Here is a 24,947-nt window from a genome sequence, read left to right on the forward strand (position 1 = left end):
GAATTCTGCAGTATGGTGGACGGAGACAATACTGTCAATCACAGATTTTGCTTCTTGAAAAGTGAGTCAGTGAGTCAAGTGCTGTTACTGGGAGCTTCTCCTCAGTGTGGGGAAGCCTGTGCACATGGGGGGGGGGCAGCTGCAGAACGAGGGACTGGCCCTTTAAGATTCAGCCTGCTCACTTACACGAACACCAGCAGTAACTCTTAAAGACTTGAGGTTCATGACAGCACAGACTCAGCTGGCTTCTCTGCATTCCTAATGACTACCATCTTACTCTACAAACCCGCTTAATGTATACAGAGACAAGACACATTTACCTTCTGACGTAGAAACGGTTTAAACATGACTAAAGCTATGCTTTGTGTTCTGTATCCCACACAGTGCAGGTTACACACTGTTCTCCAACATATGTGTGGGCCTGAGGCCAGACACTGTACACACACACACAAACACACACACACACACACACACACACACACACACGCACAGAGCCTCTCTCTCTACAGTCTATAGGCTTTAAGCCTTAGAGCCTATAGCCTTAGAGTCTAAGGTGTATGCTGAAAGTAAGCATGCAAGAATGAATATTGCCAAGGTTTAGGCCTCAGATTTGGGCCTCAGGTTAAAGCCTCACATTAAGGCCATAAGGCAGCGTACTGCAGCTGAATCCTGTTCCTGTCTGCGCTTCCCGGCCTGCTGACAAACTCCCCGCAGAGAAGCCAGCGACCGCGCGCATCGTCCGGATTTCGCTGGCTAAGAAGCGCCTGTATGAGCGGACGGTGGACACAGCAGTGCTGTCCTGAGTGCTGAGCAGCCATCTGTTGCACTGCTGACAGCCCCCTCCTTCCCCCCGCCCCACAGCCCATATGCTCGCCTCGCTAACTGCTAGCTAATATCCGCTCTCCACTCTCCGCTAGTCGCTAACTACTATCCGCTAATATCCGCTCTCTGCTATCCATTAGCCACAGAGCTCACACTCCAGCTGCCACTCATTCCTCCATCAGCAGCTGTGTGCGAATGCCAGAAGGTACAGCTTTCATAATCCCTTTACAGAGAGCCAATCCCAGGGCAGAAATTACAGCACTTCCTGTTAGATCAACCAGGTAAAGCAAAACAAAAAATGCTCCACATCAACATTATCCACAGTATTTACACAGAGCCAAATATATACACAGAGACAAAAAAGGCAAATTAAAAAGTGATCAAAAGTACAAAAAATGATTTACAGGTTCACTGAAGCTCTGCGATGGCCACAAGTTCAACAAAGAAGAGCGGAAATGACTGACTGAGCTCTACAGTATGAATCACTATGATTTCAGATGATTAAAATACAAAAGAAAAGAAAACAACCTAGATCTAAACCAAAATCAAAATGGACTGATTGGTAGAAGCTGCTAAAAGACAGATTACCTGGAAGCAGCCAAGGAGCCAGTCACAGGTAAGATTCTGAGGAACCAAGTTAAAACTACATACACCGGAGTCACACATCTGTAACACACAGGATGAACACTCAGAGGCAGCAAACCCAGTGCTCAGAGTCCTCAATGCATCACAGTGCTGGGGTCAGTGCTCCAGTTTCAGTGTTCCTGTCTGCTGCAGGGGGCGTCAGACCCGGGATCCCCGGGTCAGTGGAGGACATCCCTCAGGGTAATTTGAAAACATAAATGGTCATAATGTTTTTAGGGGAAATGTACAGCGATCAACTCCATTAGCAATGCCATTACAGCCTCCTGGAAGCTGAGTGCAGCTCTCCCCAGGCTGCTACCCTTAGCATGTGCTAGTGGATGATACATGCAGACCATCTGCCCACGCCTCTAGGTAAAGCTGAGCTGACCTGCAAGCAAAGGATATTATTATCCAAGCAATTACACCAGTGTTTATTTTAAAAGGTAAATAAGGGAAAATAAAGAGTTGGTACTTTGTAAAGCTTATCAAAAGCTTTCTTTGTGGAAGCGTTTGGTTGGCCAGTATAAACACTCTCTGGTGAAACAGACGCGAACACAACTGCTGCTATTGTTTCCAAGAGATTATCATGTCTTAGGGTTATTTGTGAAATTGTCCTTATCTTCATTTGTGAGGGAGAATGCACAAGCATTTGGTGCACATTTCTGAGAGTGAAAATGGAAATCGGGGGATTTTACTAAACAAACTTGTCTGGACCTGACTGGACTCAATGCAGAAAGCTATCCATAGGTCCACAGGTAACTGAATGGCAATAATGTGTGTTAAGAGTTCAGTCACTGAAAATTATTACAAATGTACTCTTAGAATAAAACATATGTGATACTTCACAGGAGCAATGACCACTGTGGATAAGTGTAACACGAGTCAAAGGAACATTCTAACTCACTGCTATGCTTCTTCATTTTTTGGAGGGCGTTTAAATTCAGAATACTGAGCTGTGAATGCAGTCGAATTTGTCAGCTGGGGCATGAAAGAAATGACAGAAGCAGAGGACTGTGGGATATCTTCACTGCTCAGCGTGCAGAAGCAGCACAGTGTACCACACAGAAACGACTCGGTTACCACTGACTGTTGCTGTAACACACTGTGCAAGTTAACAGCTTAATCTTATTGGAAACTGTCCACAAGCATTTCCCACAATTCAGTTTCAAAATGATAAGAAGCACAATTACAATCAACAAAAAAACAGCTAAACAAACAGAAAGCAGTTATTTCCCTATATAGTACTGTTCCCGTAAAGTCTGATTTTTAAGGATTCCTCGCCCTCTCCTCATTCCCAAACATGTGCCATTATTTAAAGGTTTGACAGCCGCCTGGCTTTGGTCCCGCAGTGAATGAGGGCTCCACAGGCCTGCAGCCAAACCAGCAGCATAGACTGACAGCAGACAGAAACACTGCGAGTGAAGGCAGGAGTGAAGCAGCCTAAAATTCCCCACAGCTCTGACTGGAAATACACTTCTTCATATGCATGTGCAGTCATGTGGAGCAGCGGCAGGTTACACACACTCTCCTCTCACCTGGGACCCTCCCGCCGTGGGAATGATGCAGGACAGGAGGTTTCCGATCAGGGTCTCCATGGGAAAGTTCAGCCCATCGATGTGCACAGTGTAGATCAGCCCCAGACAGTTCTGCACACAGGAAACAGGCGGTCATGCACATGTTCAGTACTCAGAGCCAGGCCACAGGGACCACTGCAGTATGCTACTGCCGTGAGCAGCACCTTTCTCAGGAGCAAGGAACCCAGCACAGCTGGGTATATTACTGTGGAACACTGCTACACCCGAGCACTGATGCTACACCCGAGCACTGATGCTACACCTCTGTAGAGAGCTGCTACACTCGAGCACTGATGCTACACCTCTGTAGAGCACTGCTACACCCGAGCACTGATGCTACACCCGAGCACTGATGCTACACCTCTGTAGAGCACTGCTACACCCGAGCACTGATGCTACACCTCTGTAGAGAGCTGCTACACTCGAGCACTGATGCTACACCTCTGTAGAGCACTGCTACACTTGAGCACTGATGCTACACCTCTGTAGAGCACTGCTACACCCGAGCACTGATGCTACACCTCTGTAGAGCACTGCTAGCACAGAACGTGACTGCTGTGTAAGAGAGCGGGAGCTGCACCCTGAAGACGTCGGTGTGGTCCAGCCGGGACACCAGCACCAGGCTCTTGGGGGCGAAGAGCTGGGGGGACTCGATGATTCCAGACTCGTCATCCTCATCGGCTTCACTGGACAGGCTCTTCTGGGGCTGCGGGGAGCAGGACAGCATCAGCGAGAAATTCGCTCCACCACATCAATCAAAACCATCTACACATCTCTCTGACTTACACATCTACATCAAACTCCTGCTCATGTCTACTGTGGGTCATGTGTCATGTTCTAACTTATCTGTGTGCATATACAGACATTGTCAAAAAATTCTCAGCAAAACTGCAAAACTGGCACTTGAATGTGAAGCAATGTGCTCACCACTAAGCAGGTGAATGGGCTGCTGAGGACTCAAACATTCTCTCCAACTCCCTGAAGATTACGTGAGAACATTTCATAAACCAAACTGAACACTGAAGTCATAAACTGTCTCCCTTCAAAGAATCCCTCTCTCTTTACACTGGACAAATTGCCCCACCTGCGTGTTGCCCCACCTGCGTGCTGCCTCACCTGCGTGTTGCCCCACCTGCGTGCTGCCCCACCTGTGTGTTGCCTCACCTGCGTGCTGCCTCACCTGCGTGCTGTCCCCACCTGCGTGCTGCCTCACCTGCGTGCTGTCCCCACCTGTGTGTTGCCCCACCTGCGTGCTGCCTCACCTGTGTGCTGCCTCACCTGTGTGCTGCCCCACCTGTGTGTTGCCTCACCTGCGTGCTGCCTCACCTGTGTGCTGCCTCACCTGTGTGCTGCCCCACCTGTGTGTTGCCTCACCTGCGTGCTGCCTCACCTGTGTGTTGCCCCACCTGTGTGCTGCCTCACCTGTGTGTTGCCTCACCTGCATGCTGCCTCACCTGCGTGCTGCCTCACCTGTGTGCTGTCCAGCTCCTCCCAGAAGGTGAAGCAGGGGCAGTAGTGCCGCTCAGAGTTGATGTTGGTCAGAACCGCCATGAAGAAGGAGGGCGGGAGTCTCTGCGGGACCAGCTGCCAGCCGCTGGGCTGGCAGAACTGAGGAGGGAGAGAGTCAGACACAGCAGTCAGAGCGGGAGGGCTCTGCCCGCAGCCGGCAGGTGCTGCACAACCTCACACCGATTCACAACGAATTTCCTCCCTACTATTAGTAAAACATCTTTAGCTCCTTTTTCCCTAAATACTCTTTACATGTAGATCTGTGTGTGCCAGTATATTCCTCTAATACTTGAAATTGAGGGCACCAGCACCCAGGACTCAAACGCTGTATGAGTTGTATTATAAAGGACAACACAAATGAACATATCATCTTCATTAGATTTTTACCTCAGCCAAACTTAAGTAAATGGACGGTAAGAGAGATGTGATCCCTAAACAGGGATTTAGGCCTAAACTCTAACTTGAACTTGTACCAAGCAAACAGCTCAATCTCAGGCACCTCTGAAAAAGGTGAAGAGGACCTCAGCTCACTGGGGTCTCCCAAGGGCCCGCTTCTTGCACGAGACATTGTTGAAAAACAGAGCAGGGCCATTTACCTAAGGTGTGTCCCGAAGCGGGACTGAGCATCACCATGTTCCAGCTCACAGGGCTACGTCTTTACTATTACAGCACTCTGTGAGCTCACAGTGTTACACGGCTCTGTGAGCTCACAATGTGACACGGCCCTGTGAGGTCACAATGTGACACGTCCCTGTGAGGTCACAATGTTACATGGCCCTATGAGCTCACAATGTGACACGGCCCTGTGAGCTCACAATGTGACACGGCCCTGTGAGGTCACAATGTGACACGGCCCTGTGAGCTCACAATGTGACACGGCCCTGTGAGGTCACAATGTGACACGGCCCTGTGAGCTCACAATGCTACACGGCCCTGTGCTCTGAGATCTCTCATTTCCAAGAGGAAAAACTGCATCTAAGGGCTCTGGGCCCCAGTGTGACTCCACTAGCTGATGCCTATGACTGAGTGACAAAAGAAAAAAAACTCCAGGCGTCTCCAGCAAACCACAACAACCCAGGTAAGTTCTGACAGCACAGGATACATGATATATTCCTGGCAGAACTACCCATGAGTGAATATAATGCAGAAAATGAAACAGAAATCGATGACCCACAGTCCCCACTGATTCAACGTGTCCTTCATATACAAAACATTCACTGTTCAAAGCTTTCTTTTGTAAGTATGTTTATATTTTGATTAGATCACACATCATGTCTCTGTTTATCTTGACTCTACAGCAATCTGGTGGGATACAGAGCTGTTGTGATGAGCCTGAGTTGCAGGTCACTGCATGTCCGCAGCGCCGAGTGAAGCCTGTGAGGAGGAGGCACTGATTTCACACCACTGTTCCGTACACTTTCTTTCACCTGCGCAAATACTCCCATTCACTCTCACTTTCTGCATTAAGCGCTGATTGCCATCTATCACTTATCTCTATTCAGAGTTTTGATCTCATCTAAGCTTTTGTCTCATTGTGAAGTGTTGAAAACACATTCCATTTAAGAAAAGACATGAACAACAAACATTCTAGCATTTCATCAATGACAGTTAGAGCAAATGCTGCACACTGGGGAAAAACACCGGAATGTAAGGTATGACCTCAACATGCTTTAAATTCTATACCCACCGATCTATCAAAAAACATGGGTGCCTTGACTCTTTAAACATTAACCTTCAGCATTCTCAACAAGAGCAAAATAAGGTGCAGTGACTAAGCTGTGGCACCTCTGCACTGTGTCAGACAGCTCATCAGCAGACAGGCCGGTCAGTGAGACGTCGCTGGGGGGCTGGGGGGCTGTGGGGGGGGGCAGGACTCACCAGTTCGACGCCCTGGGGGAAGGGGTTGTCCTCCCAGTCCTTCTCAGGAAAGCGCTGGAGGATGCGGCCCTGGCCCTCGCTGCACCCTGCGGAGAGAGGAACCGGCCTGTTAGAATGCAGCACTGCAGCAGGGAGGGGCTGCGACCACCACGCTGCACCTGTACCACACACCTTCCCACCACACAGCTCCACCTGGCCCCACTGCACCTGTAACACACACCTTCCCACCACACAGCCCCACCTGGCCCCACTGCACCCGTAACACACACATTACCACCACACAGCCCCACCTGTCCAAACACACTACACACCTACACACCTCCAAGAGCTCTTTTTTCTCTAAGCGGGTACAGGCAATTAAACAGGAAACCCAGGGAAAGGGTTTGGTTGGACATCCACATTAAGATGAGTCTCACACAGCAGACAGATAAATGCTCGGCATGTTCAGAGTCAACTACCTGGAGAGCACCTGACAGCTTACTCTAAAGCTGTGTCTTACAGTGACCAATACTACGGAGTGTGGCACACCTGGCCCAGACTGTCATTAAAGCCCTGAGCCAATGACAGTCTGAGTCGGACTGTGGCTGTTACCAAGGATCATTAGCTTCTGCAGGTGAATCCAGCTGCTGAAATGTGTTCGGGCTGATGTAAATATTCCTTTTCCACTGAATGCCCCCATAACAAATTCTGCTCAACAACTTCTCAGCAGTAGAAATGTAAAATCACAGAACACAGCACAGGCGGTGTGTGTTGCTTCCTGTGAGCCACAGTGGGTTACACAGCTTTGACGTTTAGCAGTGATGGCTGTCAATGGCTGTTCAATCTGGAGGAGGGTAACACACAGGGGAGCCACAGGGACGGAGAGAAGCAGCCTCTTGCAGCGTTGAGCTTTCAGCTTTCAGCGAGCGTGAGGGCCAGTCATTAACACAGACAATGAGGCTGTTGGTAGGGTAGCTGAACAGCTTCAGGTAAGTGTTCTCCTAAGGGACTAAGCTGAGTACAGCAGAAAGGAATTCCAGCCTCAGCGCATGAACGCAGGGGATTCCCTTCACAACGCCATTGACTGACGTTAAAGGAATTCGCATCAGGAATGACCGGATCCGACACGGCTGGATTTTCCCCTCTGGAAGGCAGCCGTGGTGATCTGTCCCGTTCTGGGATGGATGTTGGGTACCGTGCCAGAAGACCACTGCTGATGGGAGAGCTCTTTCAGGCTTACAGCGCACTCTGTGAGCATTACAATACCTCACTGTTTTAGAGTGGACCAAAGCATGACTCGCTTTGTTTCAGCGAGAGAAAAACGCTATTCCAAAGTAAATAAATTATAAAAAAAGAGAAATCCTTCCAATGCTGCACCTTCGGGCCAAGCCAGTTAAACATGCTGGGCCTATTAGCCATAATCACAAACAGGCGAGCAGCACACATAAACACAAGCAGATCCCTGCAGGGTGTTATCCACATGAAACCGCTGAGAGAGAGAGAGAGAGAGAGAGAGAGAGAGCTCTGCTCACCGCTCACTACAGAGCCTCACCTTACAGAAGGGAGGCACGGCTGCTTCAGGTGGCTCCCAATCTCAATGTTTTCCAGCATATCCTCACTCACAGCACGCTCTACCCCTTAAGGCCTGTAATGAGAAGCCACCAATACCGTGGCATTTCATCCGATCTTTTACCTGAAGATCAGGTAAAACGCCCTTTATTTTTCACTGCATGGCTCTCCCTGAATGGAACTCAATATGGCAGCAGAGTCTGCTCTGTGAATGTGCCTGTCCTTCATCTGGAGTCACGCTTCCAGGCTGTGTGTGGAGAGGCACACCTCGCCCCTTCAGCGCAGGGATGATGTCGCACATAAACAGCCCTGATATCTCCTCCTGTGAGCAGAACACTGGAACGTAAGCAGCATGCAGTGTGCTGGGCTGTGCTGTGCTGGGTTTGCGCAGTTGGTAATGCGTGTGGAAAGACACTGCCTCTCTCTGTGTGATCTAGAGAGCTGTGTTACGGACACTTCACGCAGAGCACAAAGCCCTCCTGCTTTACAGAACTCCAGTGAAGACTGCAGGGTCTGCTGAATGGGAGACGGAGCCCCTGGAGAGGACACACTGGAGCCCTCTGAGGGAGCAAGTGGGTGGGGTCTGAGCTCAGAATAATACAGCAGAAATACGACACCCGCTTGCATTGAATGGAATCAGATGGATGTCTTAATAACAGACCGATATCTGGAACTAGTCTCAGTATAGAGTACCTGCAGACAGCATAGGACAGAGCATCTGGAGACAGACTACCTGGAGAGAGCTTCAGGATAGAGTCTCATGTAAGCAAGCGGGTCTTTTTTAGCACTCACCTTGGCCTGAGAAATGATCCTTCCTAACCAATCTGAAGCATCAGCCTGTTCCCACAATATTTTTTAAACTCTATCTCTGACAGCTGGCTGCAGCTGACAGTTCCGAGGCACAGCATCATGGGTAGGACAGCAGTGACACCTTTGGGAGGGAGAGTGTGCAGGTCAGCATGGCGCCGGGGCGTGGGGGGTGTGGAGGCGTGGGGGGAGGGAGCAGAGGGTGGAGCGCAGCAGTCAAAAAAGCCAAAATCCCAAAAGTGCGCTACATTACTGACCACATAACTGCCACAGCATCACCAACCAGCTACTATTTCCATGCACAGTAATTAAAGCTGCTCAGTGGGTAATCAAACCCCACGTCCTCCTGATGCAACTGGATTTACGAGCGGAGCTGCAGCATTCGGCCGACGCCACTGTCAGGGAAGGCACATAGCGGCAGGTAAAGAACACACAGACAGGTGAGCAACACAGCGACAGGTAAATAACACACAGACAGGTGAGCAACACAGCGACAGGTAAAGAACACACAGACAGGTGAGCAACACAGCGGCAGGTAAATAACACACAGACAGGTGAGCAGCACAGCGACAGGTAAAGAACACACAGACAGGTGAGCAACACAGCGACAGGTAAATAACACACAGACAGGTGAGCAACACAGCGACAGGTAAATAACACACAGACAGGTGAGCAGCACAGCGACAGGTAAAGAACACACAGACAGGTGAGCAACACAGCGACAGGTAAATAACACACAGACAGGTGAGCAACACAGCGACAGGTAAATAACACACAGACAGGTGAGCAACACAGCGACAGGTAAATAACACACAGACAGGTGAGCAGCACAGCGACAGGTAAAGAACACACAGACAGGTGAGCAACACAGCGACAGGTAAATAACACACAGACAGGTGAGCAACACAGCGACAGGTAAAGAACACACAGACAGGTGAGCAACACAGCGACAGGTAAAGAACACACAGACAGGTGAGCAGCACAGCGACAGGTAAAGAACACACAGACAGGTGAGCAGCACAGCGACAGGTAAATAACACACAGACAGGTGAGCAACACAGCGACAGGTAAATAACACACAGACAGGTGAGCAACACAGCGACAGGTAAAGAACACACAGACAGGTGACGCACTCTTGGAGGAAAGGAAGCGTGCGGTGTTTGCTCCTGCTGTGCGTGGCATGCAGCACGTAGCACGACCCCTTTCACAGCACTGTGCAGAGTTCCCACACGCGGCTCCTGAGGGAGCCTGGGGGGTGGGAGCGCAGCTGAGGCCCACGTGTTCAGCCGCAGCGATAGGACTCGAGGCTAGGATAGGCTGGCACTGGCTGTGTGCAGAAAGGGCAGGGCACCTGCCAGTCAGCAGGAACAGGTGTGAACCTGTCAGTCTTTATCACTGGCAGCACACAGGGACACGTGAGACTCATAGGGGAGGTGGCTCTGCAAATATCCTCCCCTTCACCATCACAGACAGAAACACATTTTCACAGCAGCTGTGGTGACGCACAGAATGCAAATCAAATCCATCACCTCCACACATGAGAAGAGAAATCTTCAAAAACAAAACAATAAAACCCACTTCAGGAGCCTGTGACTCCAACTGCAGCTGAGAGGCTCTGCAGCGCATCACCTCGGCTATATATCCCATCAGCCCCTCCTCAGAAACACAGACACGCCCCGAAAAACACACGTCAGCAGCACTGGCCGCCAGGCTGAACCGCGCTGAGGGTCGCAGGCTGAACCGCGCTGAGGGTCGCAGGCTGAACCGCGCTGAGGGTCGCAGGCTGAACCGCGCTGAGGGTCGCAGGCTGACAGCCCAGGCTGGAGGGAAACTGTGTCATTCCTGCTGCAGCACGGAGCCGAAATATCAAACTTTCCCACTTTGCTCTCAGGGGTGTGAAGAGAAAATACGACAATGCTTCCTGCAACAGAAGCCCAACAGAAGCATTCTAGCAAAATCCCACATCTTGAAATTCCAGGATAAAAGCCATTCGTCCAGCACAGTCAGCAAAAGGAAAACTCTTATACTTCCTTTAAAAAAGCTCATATTGCTTGTACACACACGCACACACGCACAGGCACATATACACACACCGCCGACCACGGACACTCCTCCCACTGGACGTTGTGCAAAGTGAAGCAGAACTCTCAGAACTCTCAGACAGGAAGTGATGCTCTGCTGCTTCACTGTTTCCACAGAAACAGCCTGTGAGAAACAGCTTGTATCTCACAGGAAAACACACTGCATGCAGGTGTCTGCCCCGCCTGCCCAACAGCACTCACAGAAAGCTTCAATCAGTCTGCACTCCGTCTGCTCTCCCTCCACACCTGCCACAGCCGGCCACGCCTCCTCATTAACGCTCGTATCAGTGCTGTTCGTTTAAACTGAGGCTTCAGACGCAGGCTCCCCGGGTGCCTGGTCTGCCTCACATTGCTGCAGTAATGATCACGCTTTCATCCCTGCGACTGCAGAGATTCAGTCAGCCATTCGGGTCTGACACGCTGCCATGAGAGAGAATCGGGGGTAAGCTGCTGCATCAGAGCGGTCTGCTGGGGCCCGGTGTCCCGCCTCTCACTGCAAGCCCAGCTGGGAATACAAAGGCTCTCGTCTTTTCTGTGTCCCAGGACTCTGACGCAAATAAATACTGAGCTGATAATCAACAAACAGAGCCCAGAGTCATTTAAACACGAGCGCGGTCCAAACTCGGGGTCCAAACTCAGGGTCCGATCTCAGGGTCACTCCTGCTGATATGAAGACTGCCATGGAGCCATGTTCCCATTCCTGCTTGAGTGGATTAAAACGTCTGGCTCTCTGACGCTGTGCTGAAGGCTGCAGCCCAGGGCCTTCGGAGGAGAGATGCTATCATGAAAGCCCCAAAGCCCCGGTGGCCTGTGACGTCACTGAGCTCAGAGCCTCTCCCACGGGCGCTGCTCCCTGCTCCCCGCTCCACATGGGGGGGGGCTCCATCAGACCCGGTCTCCTGCACCCACATCTCCACACCATCACATGCTTTATGCAAACAGGGCATGGGGGGGGGGGGGCTACACTCTCCCCCCTGCTGTGAGTACTAATAGGGTGTCTCTGCTGAGGAGCAACCAGTACACCATGCTTCAGTGAGAACATGGGGAATGGGGGAGGGGAGTATTTTAGACTGAAATCCATGTTGGGACAGAATTCAACAATTATTCTTCTGTAAAATGGAAACTCTGAATAAAAAATGTATCAGCATCTTCCTGTTTTGTGAAGCTTCCATCTCATGAATACTTTATTTACACAGCAATATCAAAGATATCCAGGCTGTTCAAAGCTGAGACTGACTGCATCATAACAAAAATATCCAAAACTTAGCCTTATATATGTCCTATACATACACACACACACAATGCCTGCTACTATAATATAATACCGACTGTAATGCTTTGGGTTACTATTTTACACTCATGGTACAGGATCTGCTAAAAGGTGCAGGTTATCAGAAATGTGGACAAACCGCTATGGCAGCAGGACTGAGCTGTAGCTCTAGGCTGCCTGTTGCTACAGGGTCAGGGACTATGAGCTACACTCTCTGATCACAAACACAAACAAACAGGAGTGGAAACAAGTGGAACAGGAGATCAGACATCCTAACCGCTGCAGAGGCAGGCCTGGATTTCTGAACTGTCCAGCGAAGCTTGGGCCAGACCCAAAGCCCTCCCCGGCTGCCGGCCTTTTCCCTGGGCCATGATTGGAGGGACAGCTCTGAGGGTGTGGCCCTCACGTGCAGTACACAGCCACGCCCATGAGAGGCACATGGCTGGCATGGAGGAGATATGAAATCACAGCTTCCATTTCCCTGCACTGCTCTGTCCGCTCCGCAGGGCAACTCCAATCCTGAAGCATTTCTCTGCGATTCACTCTACAGCCACACATCATGGTATACAACACTCTGAATACTACTGAGCCTTTGCCTAATGTAAAATCCATTACTGACATGACTCATGTTTAAACAATCCACTGTTGACTCAACAAGCTTTTCCTCACATTACAGACCATGATGTGTCCAATCACAGCCCTGTTGAGTAAAAGTGGTTTGGTACTGAAAGGGCATTAACCTGAAGCTCCGAACAGCCCCTGACTCCAGTGCATCTGCACACAGCTGCCCCTCCACTGCACTACCGGACCTCAGAGCAGCAGCAGTTCCACTCACAGCATGCTGATGCCCCCTCTGTGCTGACTCTGGATCAGCTCTTCAATTCTTTGACAAAATAGTAGGACTGAAGACTGTAGATGAGTTAGCTGAACCTGGGTCAGAACTTGGCCACCGCCTGCCTAGAGAGTGAAGCTTACACAGCCTGTTCTTAGTGGCTTCGTCCCTTGGGCATGCACTTACATTCACTAGATTGCTTTGTCTAAATTACTGAGTGTTCAACATGCTCTGAAAAGGTAATCGTAACTGGGCTGAAACAAGAACATTAAACACGATTTTTTTTGATCAAGCAGAACGTGAAATGTGATCTAATGAGATGAGTTTGTGTTGGCATGCTGTGATACTAGCCCAACCATCTGCCCACGGATACGGAGGTGACTATGTGTGACAAGATTCCGAGATGATATATTCTTAAAAAAAAGATCACATGACAGGATTAAACGCATGAACTTGAGAAGAAGTAAACTACAGGAGAAAAGTAGGAAGTTGACAGCATCCCTGTGAGTGTGTACGTGTGAGGTACTGACATTCAGCCCCAGCATGAGTCAGAGGCTGAGAGAGGAGCATGATGGGAAACCAGGCTGAGTGATGGGTGGTGTGGCTGCTGTGGTGGCACGCTGGAGGCCGAGGTGTCTGCAGTCCCAGCCTGTCGCTGCCTGGGCGGTGTGGTCGCTGGAGGATTCCACAGACACTTCCTGCACTAACCAACACCACCACCCATCTCAGCCTCTCCCTCCCACCAAGAGCCTCACCCCCCTCCAGCTCAAAGGGTATCCGAGGGTGTCTGCTGCTCACTGGTATGTAACATGCAGGGTAAAAAAGGAAAAGAGGAGGTCTGTGTGGTTGGACTCATTGAGCAGACTGAAAGGCCCTGACAGACCACTCATTCTTACACCCTCTACATACCAAACAGTATTCCCTTATCTCTAACATATTACCACATCACTGCATTTATGAAGCTACTAATTCATCCACAGGAAAGCCCTGCTATGCCATCCTCCCCAGCTGATCCACTGTCAGCAATAACAATAAGCAGTTCCCCTAAGGCCTCCTGCTATAGCCTCATCCAGGCAAGAACATGATTAACATGGCCCTTACTTACGGCCTGAAATATCCAGCAGACTGGTATGCGGTAAGTCTTGAGCTTGCTCATAAAGAAGCCAGACCTGGCACTCTGGCAGGCATCCGAAAATGTGCCACAGGACAGCTGGAGAGACAACCCTGTGCCACCTGTCACTCCACCAGCCCCACCCTCGCACATTCGCACAGCACCCCCACACTGCCACACTCTACAGCCACAGCACAGCACCCCCACACTGCCACACTCTACAGCCACAGCACACTGCCACACTCTACAGCCACAGCACACTGCCACACTCTACAGCCACAGCACAGCACCCCCCACTGCCACATTCTACAGCCACAGCACACTGCCACACTCTACAGCCACAGCACACTGCCACACTCTACAGCCACAGCACACTGCCACACTCTACAGCCACAGCACAGCACCCCCACACTGCCACATTCTACAGCCAAAGCACAGCACCCCCACACTGCCACACTCTACAGCCACAGCACACTGCCACACTCTACAGCGCCCCCACACTGTCACACTCTACAGCCACAGCACAGCACCCCCACACTGCCACACTCTACAGCCACAGCACAGCACCCCCACACTGCCACACTCTACAGCCACAGCACACTGCCACACTCTACAGCCACAGCACACTGCCACACTCTACAGCACCCCCACACTGCCACACTCTACAGCCACAGCACAGCACCCCCACACTGCCACACTCTACAGCCACAGCACAGCACCCCCACACTGCCACACTCTACAGCCACAGCACACTGCCACACTCTACAGCCACAGCACACTGCCACACTCTACAGCCACAGCACAGCACCCCCACACTGCCACACTCTACAGCCACAGCACACTGCCACACTCTACAGCCACAGCACACTGCCACACTCTACAGCCACAGCACACTGTCACACTCTACAGCCACAGCACACTGCCACACTCTACAGCCACAGCACACTGCCACACTCTACAGCCACAGCACACTGCCACACTCTACAGCCACAGCACACTGCCACACTCTACAGCGCCCCCACACTGTCACAGCACAGCACCCCCACACTGCCACATTCTACAGCCACAGCACACTGCCACACTCTACAGCCACAGCACACTGTCACACTCTACAGCCACAGCACACTGCCACACTCTACAGCCACAGCACACTGTCACACTCTACAGCCACAGCACACTGTCACACTCTACAGCCACAGCACAGCACCCCCACACTGCCACATTCTACAGCCACAGCACACTGCCACACTCTACAGCCACAGCACACTGCCACACTCTACAGCCACAGCACACTGTCACACTCTACAGCCACAGCACACTGCCACACTCTACAGCCACAGCACACTGCCACACTCTACAGCCACAGCACACTGCCACACTACAGCTGCATCCAGCAGCAGACTGCAAGGCATCTCAATCATTAAAATAATACAAAAAACAGAGAGGGTTTTTGGGGAGCTGGAGTTGAGGCTAATCATACTGCAGGTGCCCTCCCCACTCATATAATCCTCTAAACCTCTTTGCTGGTAAGAGTTTGAACACAGGACTGGGAGCATGTACAAAAGACACTGTGGTCAGCTGTTACCAGCTAACAGCCAATTCCCCTCACAATGAGGAGATGGAGGTGGGGTGCTCTGCCATCGCTTTACCTGCATTAGAAATGAAGTAGGTTGGCTGGGTAAGAAAACGCAGCGTGCCAAGCGTAACTGAAGCTAATACACACATTTGCAGGATCACCCTTGGTTCTACAACAGAGTGCCCTCTGACTGCAGATGAAGAGCATCTCAGCAGCTGAGAGGCTGTTGAGGGTGTGTGTTAGTGGATGTGCAGATAAGCACTGTGATATCTCCCAGCACGGTAAGCACAGGCCATTTAAGCTTTCAAACAATCCCATGTGTGGCACAGGGCAGGACTAGAGCAGCACTCAGTGGTTCACTGGTCACAAATGTGAACAAGTAGGTAATCAGACACTACACTACACTACAGCCACTGTAACACACAGAGTACCCACTACCACACACACACTCACACTCACACTCACACTCACACTCTCTCACACACTCTCACACTCTCACACACACACACACACACACACACACACACACACATACACACACACACACTCTTTCACACTCACACTCAACACACACACACACACACACACACACACACACACACACACACACACACACACTCTCTCTCACACTCACACTCACACTCACAATCACACACACACTCACACTCTCTCACACACACACACACTCACACACACACACACACACACACACTCACTCAGACACACACGGTCTTCAGGTCCTGTCAGTCTCTCACAGCCCGGTCCCTACCTTTTGACAGTGGTGACGGGATCTGTATCTGTACTTTCTTTCAGCTACACTCTGATTGCCTGACAGACATGTTGATGTAAACTCAGGTGGTGTTGATGTCTTCCTTCCCTGATCTCTCTACGAATATTCACACGATCTTCCTGTGATCATGCTCAGAATCAGAGAAATGTGTCACACTTTGTGTGTGTGTTTAGGACAGCAGTCAGAAAGGAGGGCTGTCGGTAAGGAAGGGGTCCAGCTGTACCCAGGTCAGTGATCCACTCATTCTCACTGAAGGGGTTCAGTGGCCTGCTTTGCTGCCTGCTAATCAGGAGAAATGTACAGAGGGTGCTGGCTACAGTCATTCCTGGATTAGACTGGTGACCCCCAGGGAACCCCAGCTATATTTCCCCTTTTCCACATGTACTGTGGGGTGCTCTAACACTGTGATACCCCACAATCCAGCAGCTCTGTCTCAGTCATATGGGCCTGCATCTCCAACTGCGTAAGCGTGACAGAGTGGCTGGCTGTGTGGATTTGGCATCTCCCTGAGTGGACAGGCAGCATTGAAGAGAACAGGCTTTGAGAGAGGGCCTCTGAAGGGTGACCCTTTCCTTTTGCCATAAGCTGTAGGGGACCCAAGACGGTGGTTTGCTCTCAAGTGTATGCTTATACCTACTACTTACACGCTGCTGTCATGGAAACATGCTGGGAGCTGCACTCTTTCTGGTAGGCCACATCCTCTTGTGTGGTGTTTACTTACGAAAGAATGAGGGGCCGTCTGCACTGTTTGCGTTTGCTTGCTGGCTCACAGCGGAGGGAGAAACGCTGGCTCCCGTGTTATTCTCATACCCCACTGATGCTGAGTACATGTGGATCCTGGCTAGCACTGGAGTTAGCACTGGAGTTAGCACTGCTAACGGCACGCTCTGGCTGGGGCTGGCCAGCACACTGTCGGCCCTGGTCAGCAGGCTGTGGAGACAGCACAGGGGCAGCCAAGCTGCTGTTGGGGGGGGGGGGGGGGGGGGGGGGGGCGGGGGGGACCAGGGGGGAGTGGAAACGCCGGTTTCAGCAGAGAGAGCTTGGAGCCCCTGCACTAGATGCTCAGAGCTGTGAGTGACACCCCCAAGGGGGCGGGGTCATCAGACAGACGGGCCCGGGGACACTGAGGTCTCCACACCCCTCCCTCTCTCTCTGTCACACATGCCCTTTCACATTCTCTCTTTGTTCTCTCTTCTACTGTACTCGCTCTTTCTGTCTGTCTCTCTTTCTGTCTGTCTCTCTTTCTGTCTGTCTCTCTTTCTCTGCTTCTCTGAAGGCGTGACACAGCTCTTCTTCCAAAGTCAGCCAGTCAGATAGCGGAGGAATCTTTTTTCAAAATAAATTTGAAAAATAAAAAAGTTGGAGCGTTATTTTGTAAAAATCTTAGTTATGCAGTATGGTCACAGGTGAAAAACAGTCACATCACATGAAGCAACTAATATAAAATATAAAATGCAGAATCACTGGATGCTTTATAAAAATGCAGAATTCTAAACAGCTTTTGGAGAATGATACCGCTTTCCCCGAGGACATAAAGACCAGCATTCATGCTGCATCTCTGAAACTTGAATGTTTTCCAGAACTTGGTCTCAAATTGCAGATAGATTGCATCTTAAACAGAATCCCAAGACTGGTAACTGATTCCTCAACAGCCTTTCGTGCTGTGTGCATATGTGTGCGTGTGTGTGTGTGTGTGAGCGTGTGTCCGTGAGCGTGTGTGTGATACAGACAGTGTAATCCATTTTAAGAGTCCTCCTTCCCCTCCACCTCCTAATCTTCCAGTGCAGCCCATGGGCTCTAATACACTTTATCAATCAGGTCTGCAGGCCTGGATTCGAGGATCTGTAACAGTTTACCCTGTGACTGCGAGGCGGGCCGCCTCTCTCTGCAGGCTGCAGAAGGCGCTTTAGAGCCAGGCCGGGCGGGGGGAGGGGAGGGGGCTTGGGGGAGGCGGAGGGGGAGAGGGGGGGCTCCGGCTTCCCTGAGACCAGTCAGCCCTTTGGCCTCCTGCACTCTCAGGGGACCCACACCCCACACTGTGTGGATGCGGCCTTTTACAGCCTTAGTGCAGTGATCCAGGAGATGCAGGCATATTTCACACCCCATTCTCCCCTTCTACAGCTGGAACCAGCCTGGCTTATCTCCTTTCGCACTGACTCTCTGTGTCAGGCACAGTGGCAGCTCAGCCTGCTGGGGCTGCTCACACCAGCCCCAGGCCAGCTGTGGATACAGAAAACCCGAACCCGAACCCAAATCATAAACGGCATCACTGACAAACCGGCAGACGGCAACAGACAGGGGCGATATGGGGTCTATTCAACGCCAGCGTCGGACTGCAGGCAGTCTCTATCTGTGCAGAAGCCAGCATTCAGAGTGACATCATATACCACGGCCGTACAGCCATCGTGCTGTCACAGATCAGCCCACTTTGAGTCCTGACCCTGGCAACCTGGCCCCAGCTCTCCAATGCAAAAGGGGTATAATGAGCCAGCCTGGTTCCAGCTCTGCAGTGGGAAAGGGGTATAATGAACCAGCCTGGTTCCAGCTCTACAGTGGGAAAGGGGTATAATGAGCAAGCCTGGTTCCAGCTCTACAGTGGGAAAGGGGTATAATGAGCAAGCCTGGTTCCAGCTCTGCAGTGGGAAAGGGGTATAATGAGCAAGCCTGGTTCCAGCTCTACAGTAGGAAAGGGGTACAGCTCATTCTGTGAGTGTCTGCTGCACTGGAGACAGCAGCAGCTACAGCACATTCATCTTTGTTTTGAATGCATTTGTAACCACTTTGCATCTCTTTAATGTGCAATTACTGTTGCCTGTTTGGCTTTTCCTGCTGAATAATCACTGCACTACTTATACCGAATTAGAGTGCTCTTTCCTATTTTCCTATGACAGGGTGCTGTGAGAGATCACTGTATGTGCAGCTCACCATCTCAGTGACACCAGCCTGGACCTGCCCTATGCCTCCCTCAGACTGCCTCCTGACCTCTCCTTATCAACATATACTACATTGTCTCTCCCACAAAAACAAGGCAATGCACAGTTAATCACTTTCTACTGCAAACACACAGATTGGCTGTGATAATATCCAGCCAACATCTAACCTGGGAGAATGTGGACATATGTACACCAGTCTAAATGCCCTCCGATATTCTTTAGGCTTCAGTCTCCAACTGACAGGCGTTAAGCATGTGACACGCAGATGCCACAAGAGTAGGACATAAAACAGCAGCAAACTCAGTAAGCGTGGCAGACGCCTGCATCACTCCACCTGTGCAGCTCTGCTCTGGCTGCTCTTGTGCAGGCTGGGCTTCATGTCTCCGTCAGGAGGCCGGAGGTGAGCGAGTCGGCATGTCTATATAAGGGGTGCGGTGAGCGCGCGGCCTTCTCTCTCTGACCTCAGCTTCCTGCTGTCTGTTCTCTCTTCCTCCCTGCGTGTCACAGCGTAGGTGAGCTCCTCACATGCACTCAGTCACAGCGTAGGTGAGCTCCTCACATGCACTCAGTCACAGCGTAGGTGAGCTCCTCACATGCACTCAGTCACAGCGGCAGGGAGGATGACACCAGCCGCTCAGAGCCCTCCCTGCGTCTCACCGGAGAGGGGTGCGTTTGCTCGGGTTACTGGGATTCATTCTGTCACTCTTACTTATCCCAGCGCTCCTGATAATTAAAACAAGAATGCGAGGCCCTCCCTGGCCAAGAGACAAAGGGCAGGGTCACCCTACACCCTCCAGACGCAGACGGGTAAATACAGCTCTGCTCTGGCAAGGACGACTGCGGTTTTCTCTACAAAACACGCCTTCAAATAAAGTCTGAAGCATTACAGGCCATTAACCATGCAATGAAATAACTATTCAGGCTTCTCTGGGGAGAGAAAGTGATAGAGATAATCGGTGTAAATGAGCAGGCAGCCGAAGCCCGATGCCAAGCAGCACTGAGTCAGCAAACGCAAAGCTGAGCCACGGAGCCCTGCCACTGCATCTGGACCGTGAAAGCTGCCTCTGCCCAAACTCCCAGCATGCCTCACTGCTTTCCCAGCACTCCTGCTCTCAGGCCACAGCCACGACTGACCAATCCCCTGCCATCATGAGAGGCTGATGCAGGAAGCAGGAGCAGGTAGAGTCTATAGCACTGCCGCCAAAGGCAGGCTTTTTACTGGTGCAAATGGGGATGAGGTTTACAGACCTCTTCTGTGGTCTTTCCAAACTCTGTCTAATGCAGTGTTTCTCAATCCTACTCCTGGAGCCCCCCTGTCCCGCATATCTTCTATCTGCCCTTGCTCCAAACACACCTGATTGAAATTAGTGTTCTTGCTCTTGATTAAATCAGGTGTGCTTAGCTAATCAAAAGTGCCACTGAGGAGTTCAGTCAGGTAGGTAAAGATTGAAAACATGCGGAGCAGGGGGGGCCCCAGGAGCAGGATTGAGAATCAGTGGTCTAATGCAATACTTTCTTCATGATTTAACACTCTTTAGGGTGTACATGACAATTTGTTTCTGTTTCCTCAAACACATATGCCACTTTGACACAGATACAGAGGCTGTGCCCTGACCTTTCTGTCTGTATGTGTGATATTAAGGCAGGCAAAGCCTCAAAAGAGCATTAGCCTGGCCGTTGATTTACCACTGCGAAGGTTTCCACTGCATCAGCTTGGAGACAGCAGGGCAGGGAGCACAATATAAAGCACAGATTAAAGTCACACCAGTACATCACAATTGAGGAAAGAGCTCTTGCACACACCTTAAAACAAAATTACAGTATGATGCATTAGAAATCGCACCCTGCAGCCAAAGTAAGTGGGTGGAGCATAATCAGTGAGACATTAGATGTAATCGGAGCAGAGATGGATGTTCAGTGAACACCGTCTCAAAGCTGACAGAGAGAGCTGTCTTTCCACATCAGCCTTTATAGGGGCTGAAAGGATTCTTCTGAAATGCATGTAATATGCAATGTTTAGGCGCATCCGCTGAACATGCCACGTCCTCAGAACTCTGTGAAGGGCTTTGGTGCAGCCGAATCTCTCGCCACCCGCTCACTCCTTCACGTAAACACTCACAGCTTGTCTTTTTCAACCCACCACGTTCTTAGGTATCTCTCAGCCAATCGGAGTTCAGTAGATATCTCTCATCCAATCGGAGTTCAGTCTGATAAATGAGTGACTGTCCTGTGCAGGGACCTGTTTCCTGAGATGGCCCTCTGACACTCTCTCCACTTTCCCTGTTCATCCCCAGCAATCAGCACTGCGCTGTAACAGTTCTAATCAGCACATGTCTAGTCAACAGACTGCCTTCAAAAAAACAAATCATGTCAACCAGAACGCCAATTTCATGTAGAGCTTTGTCTGGTGCCAAAGACAGATGACAAAAAAGCTAAATTAAAGCTGAGACGGGACCGTGGTCATGAAGCAGAACCCGGCCCTACAGGACTCCTTCCCTCAGTGCTTTCCCTTGGTTTTACACAGACCGAGGAGAAACATGCATTACATACTACTCCAACTGAAAGGGAAAGGAAACCTGAATTATTAAACAAGCTTCCAAGCTTCCATGCTGCACTGCAACCATCCTAGAATAGCTAGAATAGCTCCTGCATTTGCACCAGCTGATGGGGATCCAAATAAACTACGCTAATAACCCAGCTGGAGGGAAGAGGGCATTCTCTGAATTATGGAGAAGCCTATCATAGCATGGATCCACACAGGCACCCTGCTGCTCTGGAGGTTCAGGACAGAGCCCGGACCCCGGTCTCCTGCCTGTCTGCTCACTCAAGGCTTTTAACTCATGCCCAAAAATGCTCACTCTGCTGAGCCCCTGCCTCCAGTCAAACACAGCGCTCAGACCCCGGGGGGGGGGGGGGGGGGGGGGGGGAGTGTCTGCTTTTAGAGACACACCTGCCCTGTGACATTCCTCTACACGAAACCCAGTGGCCTGCAGCCCACCTCACCTTCACTCAGCCTAAACTCACCACTACAGTGTACCTCCAGGTAACAGCAAGGACAGACCTGTCCCCAGCATGGTCACTGAGGGCTGGAGAACACAATCTGTTTGCATTCTGTTTGAATCTGTGCTGGATGGGGTTACCTTTCTGCTGTAGTTGCCTGGAGGATGACTGTAATCAACAGTATTGTACTGTAATGCAAGTATCCGCAATGCACCCCACCCACTCAGGGTCATTCCCACCTTCCCCACCATCCCGGCCCTCACCGCTGAATTCTGCGATTTCTCATGAATCCATATACTTGCAGGTCATTTTCCAGGTACTGACATATTATGTATCAGAGGGAATTCAGTTCAACCGTAAGCATTTGCCCCAATTTCTAACGGTTGGAAAAAGTTATCATATCCTTCAATCATAATCATGAATAATAAGATTCCATACAGCAGCAGTGCTGATGTTCGTTAGTGATGGTCAGAGTGGAGACGGCAGCATGGCTATACCTTCACTGTCAGCATGCAAAGCTCCCGCCCCTGCATTACGATGCCACAGTATCAGGAAGCCTTTATCGTTCGGGAGCAGAACACTATGCGCTCTTCCCTCCCCGCTGGTTAGATAGCGCAGCACTTCCAGTCATTATATAAATTGCTAAACTAAAAGGTTCCGGCAAAGTAACTTTCAGTTCAGCAATGGCAGGGACAGTATTTGCACAGCGAAGCATATGGCCTGATATATTGCCACTGCTGACAGGAATCATGATAAGATTATTAACACACTGGGACGTGTGCACTCAGAGGTGCCAAACAAGAGGCAAAGCAGACGTGTCAGTGTGTGTTAAAACTCCCAGCTCACACATGCCTACAGAGAAACAGACATCTACTGAAACAGCAGCACCATATTAGAGGGTCATGACAAGGTCAACGTTTACATTTCCTGTGAGTGCCTGGTGAAGTCCTACTCTGTTCAGAACACATATATTGAACCATGAGGCTATTTTCCCCAGGACAAGCATGCTGGCACTCAACAACTCTCATCCTCCCAGACTTGTTTTGGACACAGAAGTCTAGTTCAGTTGATGAGCAGACTTCATATATTTCATGAATAAATCAGAAGCAGAATGTATTCTATAAGACCACTCTTTTCCAACTGCCTGCGCCCGATCATTCAACGCCCCGCATTCAGAAAGATGCATCAATTTTTCATTGTAGAGAGCCACCGTATGGTACAAATGTAGGCCACAAACGATGGCAGATTCAGAAAACAACCACACACACGACTCCTCTCCGCATCCCAGCACAACAGCAACAGCAGTGTGTCACGATCCTGACGAATTTCGCAGGCTGGCGAGAACATTTCCACACGTGACAAGCTCATTCAGACTTCATAAACCGCAATGAATGAGGAAAATAACGGCTCCACCGGCACATAAATATGTTCATGCTTTAGATGCACACTGAAGTTCATTTCAAAGTGCACAGCAAAGGACTGTTGTACAGCCACCGGTGGTCCACTACCCAGCGTGCTGTTGCTGCTCAGTGTTGATCACTGTACCAGCTAGCTGGCTCCCACTTATCGGTGCTGATTGCACTGACTTCGTTTTACTTTCACAATCACAACCATGTACAATAAGCAGATTTTTTACAAAGTTGCTCTATTTTTACGCATTCGGATTATGGTCTGGCTGGTCAATTAGCCATGTCCCTAATGGGGAAATCCCCACTGTAACTAAGCAGCCCCGAGTTCACTACTGCTGGCCGGACTTTAAATTAGCAGGACAGCTTGTTGGTTAAATCTTCAGCTATAACCCCTCCAGGGCCATGTAGCCATGTCTCTCTACACGGCTCTGGACCCCTCCAAGCAGCGAGCTAACGCTATACCCAGCGCAGGACAGTACTAATGACAGGCACATGCTCCAACATTATTGCGCGATTCCCTTCAGTTATAACTCTTTATTTCCAGATTAAAACGGAAGGCGCTGATTATTTCGCCCTCTGCGTCCAGGCCATAGGCATCCGCGATTGCTGCCTGCAGCGACACGCCGAGCTGAAATCTCGGCGACAGGGAGCTGCGTTTTGTCCCGTCCCGGCCGGTCCCCGCCTCCCTTTCCTCCGCCTCCTGTTTACGACGGGCAGAAAAACACCGTTCCACACTCACCCCGCTTATCGAGGTCGTAACCGACCACCACGAAGTAGTCGGCGAGCCTGGCCATGTCGATGCAGTAGGAGATCAGGGCGTCGGGCCCGTTTCGCTTGCTTTGCTTTCAGCGCTGATATCTGGCTCACATTCTGATGCCTGGACAGACATCATCAGCAACAGCAGCATCCTTCCAGCAGCACCCCGTCGCCATACTGTAAGCGCTCTCACCCTGACAGGAGCGGCGCGCCTGCGCACTGAGCCGCAGGGAGTGCCGCGCATGACATTAAACGCCGCGTGTTTAACTTCACAGCAAAACACAGACTGTGCGCCACGATTTCATAGTACTGTGAGTGTGAGTTATTCCACACATACGAGCATACAGAATCTGACTCGCTCACGTGTCTCCTGGTCTTGTTTCGCTTCGTGCATCTGGACACAGTAAAGACTTAACTCGTAAATACT

General features: G+C 50.7%; 1 protein-coding gene across 6 annotated transcripts in view; it reads right to left on the bottom strand.

Moving 5' to 3' along the window:
- The window catches only part of LOC118771797 (myotubularin-related protein 5-like), a 56,778-nt gene extending 32,057 nt beyond the window's left edge, over positions 1-24,721 (bottom strand). For all 6 annotated transcript variants that reach the window (XM_036519851.1, XM_036519850.1, XM_036519847.1 and 3 more), the window contains exons 1-5: positions 24,504-24,721; positions 6,408-6,493; positions 4,491-4,628; positions 3,601-3,726; positions 2,982-3,092 (exon numbers count right to left, since the gene is read on the bottom strand). In XM_036519851.1, coding sequence (XP_036375744.1) covers positions 2,982-3,092; positions 3,601-3,726; positions 4,491-4,628; positions 6,408-6,493; positions 24,504-24,558 — 516 coding nt within the window. In that variant the 5' untranslated portion in view covers positions 24,559-24,721. The remainder of the gene's footprint in view (positions 1-2,981; positions 3,093-3,600; positions 3,727-4,490; positions 4,629-6,407; positions 6,494-24,503) is intronic.
- Between the last annotated feature and the right edge of the window lie 226 nt (positions 24,722-24,947).

Source organism: Megalops cyprinoides, chromosome 25, assembly GCF_013368585.1.
Source record: "Megalops cyprinoides isolate fMegCyp1 chromosome 25, fMegCyp1.pri, whole genome shotgun sequence".
Classification (NCBI taxonomy): Eukaryota; Metazoa; Chordata; class Actinopteri; order Elopiformes; family Megalopidae; genus Megalops; species Megalops cyprinoides.